Here is a 4,844-nt window from a genome sequence, read left to right on the forward strand (position 1 = left end):
CGTATAATATAATATAGAATACAATTTCAGTAAATATATATATAATAAAATGTCATTCAAAAGTTTCTTTTTTATTTAATAGAGGGGATGCTTTCCCTCTCATAGCAAGATAAACTCCCAGCATTTTCTAAGGGCAGCTATGTCAAAAGAACAGTATTTTTTACACCACGTGGGGGCACTCAACATCTCATGAAATACAAGGCTCACTCTCATCCAAAACCGTTTTTTTATCTTGGTTTTCTGAGATTTCAATTTCGCCGGTAACATGGTGTTCTTAAGCTCCTGTTTAGACAGGTTTGAATGTCGTTACTTTACTTCGGCATACTTCGAAATGACTTTATCGCTCTATCAAGGCGTTGAACAACAACAACAAAAGCCTATTCGTACACAAATGTTCCCTCGCCTACTAGAGGGCGTTCCATCACTGCTAGGAACTCCATCCAATGATCTCGCCGCGTATCCCTTCAATCGCCTGAGAACAAACAGATCACGCTTTCCTCTGACCAATCACAAGCGCCGGGATCATGCGCTCCTACATATAAATCAGGCTGACAACCGAAATTTTAGGTCATAGAATGAGAGAATTCCAAACACGAAATACTCATTCAAGTCACTGGATCTGCCAGTCCGATATTACACATTTACATTTCTTTTGGTGTCCAGGTACGGTAAATTTTATTTAATATGTTTTCAATTCAACAGGTTGTCATTTGTTTCAGTGTGCTCTTTCGTGTGCTCTTTCGTGTGCTTTAATGGGTGTTTATTCAACGATTCGTTTTTCTGTTGTGGTCATTTTAACGATTGGCTTGTTGTTTTAAATCGCCTTTGCTGATCGATACAATTGATGTAATTGCCTTGTTGTAACCATAGCTACCGGCTGCTTACCAGCAAAGATGCGCACAGAAGAGCCTCAATGTTGAATGATCAGGGCTGTTTGTGACATGCTTGTGGTCGAGCAGCGATAATGTATTTTGCAATTTTGACCTACTGATAGGAGTGATCTATACTGTTCGAACGACCTAAAATATTTCCCCATCTAGCTAATTCAAAGCACGTGGTCCAATTCAATCAACGCTGTTTATTTGTCGAGTTGGCTACATTAACTAGGTCTGTTATGATGAAATTATCACGGGTCTGTTTGTGCTTGTCTTGTAGCTTTAAAACTATTGATGTTTTTTTTTGTTGTTGTTGCCTAGACTCGTTTTGATACTCACGCAAGTGAGGTTTACAGGGCTCTTGTACCCGTTTCTTTCATTTCGAGATGCATGTAAAGTGCCATAATGTTGACTGCGCTCTGTTTTTCTCTTTTTAGGTGTTTTAAAGTAATAAAAATGGCCACGTCTTCCAGTGCTCAGTTGAGTAAAGTGGTCAAACAGCAGTATATGGAACTGCCTCAGGGGGACCAAGTACAAGTCATGTATGTCTGGATGGATGGAACCGGAGAAGGGCTGCGCTGCAAGACCAGAACGCTGGATTCGGAGCCCAAAAGCATTGAAGGTAAGCCAAACAAAGGCTAAAATGTCTAAATTTTCCATATTTGGCCTAAATGTTAGTTTTAGTGGATTCTGGTTGTTTATTCAGATCTTCCTGAGTGGAACTTTGATGGTTCCAGCACCTATCAATCTGAAGGCTCCAACAGCGATATGTATCTCATCCCCTCTGCCATGTTCAGGGATCCTTTCCGCAAAGACCCCAACAAACTGGTCTTGTGTGAGGTGCTCAAATACAACGGGAAGCCTGCTGGTAAGCTTATTTGAGAATCTCTATTAATCTGCTTTGCTGGGGCTCATTTTAAAACTGAGATCTCCATTCCTTTAAAAAAAAAACAGAAACCAACCACCGTCATACATGTAAAGAGGTCATGGAAATGGTAGACCATCAGATCCCTTGGTTTGGCATGGAGCAGGAGTACACTATCCTGGGCACAGATGGACATCCATTTGGTTGGCCCTCCAATGGCTTCCCTGGTCCCCAAGGTAAGCAGAATGCTCAACCTTTCTTTAAATTGTCTGTACTATTCAACAAATGTCTGGTTTACAATGTGCTTTTATATCTAAAGGACCCTATTACTGTGGAGTTGGAGCAGACAAGGCCTATGGTAGAGATATTGTGGAGGCACACTATAGAGCCTGCCTGTATGCTGGTGTGAAGATCTGTGGAACCAATGCTGAAGTCATGCCAGCTCAGGTAATCTTGGTTCCATTCAAATCTGGGACACTACAGCCATTAAAACAATTAAACCACCCTGTGTACACCGAACGCGAGTGATATCAGGTCGCATTCAACTCAAATGCTTGTTAGTCGAGACTCCAAGACCTGAATTGGGTGTGTCAGAAAAGGGAGATATACAAAATTTGCAGTGTCGGGGGAGGCCTCCAGGAACATCGTTGGGAACCACTAAAGTCTTGTTGGCATGACAGCAGCTTTTTACTAGTAACTTGTGCATCCAGTGTAGACCGCATCATTGATTTATAATGGGGCAATTTGCTTTTGCCACGTGCGTCTGGTGTAGACTGTGTTAACCGTACACATCTAAGAGTTTCCACAATTATCAGTTGATGTTTATTTGTAATTTGACTTTCTTTTCAGTGGGAGTTCCAGATTGGTCCATGTGAAGGCATTAACATGGGGGATCACTTGTGGGTAGCTCGTTTCATCTTGCACAGAGTCTGTGAAGACTTTGGTGTGGTAGCCTCTTTCGACCCCAAGCCAATCTCAGGAAACTGGAATGGTGCTGGTTGCCACACTAACTTTAGCACCAAGGAAATGCGGGAAGAGGGTGGGCTGAAGTGAGTATTACATTTAATGGATCTTTGCCGATTTTCAGTGTTAATTCATTGAATAATGTAATGCAATAATGTGTTTTTACTTTTCCATCAATCAGAATGAGCTTTATTGCCAAGTATGCTTGCACACAATGAATTTGTCTTTGTGACTGAAGCTTCCAGTGCACAAACAATATAGCAAGACCGAAATAATAAAGCAGAATTTTTTTTTTTTTATAAAAGTGAAGAGAATAGAATATGCATATATAAAAAATATGCAAGAAGACAAATATAAGTGTATGTACATATTACTGTGTGTGACCGTTCAGGGGAATGTAATGTGCAGAAGAGTTATAGAGGCTATATTGAATAAATGTAATAGATTTAAGCTTGTTATTGCACATAATTGTTGCTCAATGGGTTGGTTTTAACTGTTCATAAGATGGATGGCCTGAGGGGAAAAAGCTGTTCTGGTGCTCTGTAGTGCAGCAAAGAGGGCAACAATTTAAAGAGGCAGAGGACTGGGTGAGGGGGGACTTTTTTTCAGTCCTTTTCACTCTGGATGTGACAAAGTATTAAACCACTTAATTGTTTTGTCTTTGTAACTAGATTCATTGAAGATAGTATTGAGAAGCTTGGAAAGAGGCACAACTACCACATCCGTGCCTATGATCCAAAGGGAGGCCTGGACAATGCTCGGAGACTGACTGGCCACCATGAGACCTCCAACATCCATGAGTTCTCTGCAGGCGTGGCCAACCGTGGTGCTAGTATCCGCATCCCACGAATAGTGGGACAAGAGAAGAAAGGCTACTTTGAGGATCGTCGCCCATCTGCCAACTGCGATCCCTATGCGGTCACCGAGGCCCTGATTCGCACATGTTTGCTTGATGAAGAAGGTGATGAACCTGTGAACTACTAGATTAATCCCTTTTCTCCTGGACTGAACAACAACCCCCCCCACACCCCCCATTTTAATACTGTATTTTGTTGTTTTCTATCAGGGTGGTTCTAACCTGGCATTTTAATGGCTATAAAGTTGACTGGTCAACTTAACTTCAGATTTAATCTTAAAATGTTAACCGTCTTACTGGGGATATGGTTGTTGCAGGGCATGTCTGACCCCTTCCTTTGTTATTTTGTTTGAATTTTCTGGGGAGTGGATGTTTAACGTTAGTGTTAACTTTAAATTATCTCATGGCCCTACCTTTCTGTGGGTAGTTAAGATGGACTGACATGTTTGTGAACTGCACACTAGGCAAGAACCTAGGGCCACAAAGGCTAGGCAACACGTGTGATTTCTTTAACCAATAGCTAGTTCTTGCGTCTGTTGACTTGATGATGATTCAAGTATGTGATGTTTAAATGTTACTTCCTAAAGTGTATTAAATGGCACATTTTTGTATCCATTTTTATTGTACACACTGTTCATGTTGTGCTGTACACTTTACATTTGCGGTCCAATAACGGTCCTGTTTTTATACTTGTGAATCTGATATTGTCATGTTAAATCCCTGATTCATTAAGAATTTTGGTTCTGTTTGTCAATGACATAATTGCACCTGTTTTGTGAAACCTGATGTTGCTAAAAAAAATGAGACTTAAACACTATTTTTTACCACATTCATTTTCCCTGTATTTCTTTTAATCGTTCAGTGTTTGTTTTGGTTGTGTACATGAACCATTACGCTGTTCTGAATTTACAAATCAAAATCTTCCTGCAAAAAAAAGTTTTACCCTTAACATTTTTGGGAGCACTGGGCAACCATGAAATCGCAATGCGTCTTCTCTTGGTTCAGCCGTACTTCAGTATGCGATTCTTTACCATTCATCTAATGATGCAACTTTGTGTTTGGCTTAAGTGTTACTAAAACTCCTTTTGTGGTTATGGATCTAGAAACTAAAGTTTAGAACTTCATTAGATTTGGTGATCCTACCAAAGTTGAAAATATCAATTGCATTTTGAAATAATTTGCTAAATATTTTGCTATTAAATAGAAATGTATACTTTTCCAGCAGTGTACGCATTAATGTTAAAAAGGGGCCCATTTCATTATGCTGTTGCAATGGAGAGAAAAA

General features: G+C 40.2%; 1 protein-coding gene across 1 annotated transcript; it reads left to right on the plus strand.

Moving 5' to 3' along the window:
- Nucleotides 1-508: 508 nt before the first annotated feature.
- LOC127649262 (glutamine synthetase-like) lies at nt 509-4,388 on the plus strand. The gene is made up of 7 exons (XM_052134291.1): nt 509-663; nt 1,313-1,497; nt 1,582-1,743; nt 1,830-1,976; nt 2,060-2,187; nt 2,590-2,789; nt 3,375-4,388. Exons 2-7 carry the CDS (start codon nt 1,332-1,334, stop codon nt 3,685-3,687), a joined length of 1,116 nt encoding a protein of 371 aa, XP_051990251.1. The 5' UTR covers nt 509-663; nt 1,313-1,331; the 3' UTR covers nt 3,688-4,388.
- Nucleotides 4,389-4,844: the final 456 nt, after the last annotated feature.

Source organism: Xyrauchen texanus, chromosome 9, assembly GCF_025860055.1.
Source record: "Xyrauchen texanus isolate HMW12.3.18 chromosome 9, RBS_HiC_50CHRs, whole genome shotgun sequence".
Lineage (NCBI taxonomy): Eukaryota > Metazoa > Chordata > Actinopteri > Cypriniformes > Catostomidae > Xyrauchen > Xyrauchen texanus.

Excerpts from the sequence above, each read along its gene's own strand:
- LOC127649262 (XM_052134291.1), top strand. The coding sequence starts at position 1,332 with ATGGCCACGTCTTCCAGTGCTCAGTTGAGTAAAGTGGTCAAACAGCAG. Across the intron at positions 1,498-1,581 it reads GGAGCCCAAAAGCATTGAAG|ATCTTCCTGAGTGGAACTTT; the intron begins GTAAGCCAAACA and ends TTGTTTATTCAG. Across the intron at positions 1,977-2,059 it reads TGGCTTCCCTGGTCCCCAAG|GACCCTATTACTGTGGAGTT; the intron begins GTAAGCAGAATG and ends TTATATCTAAAG.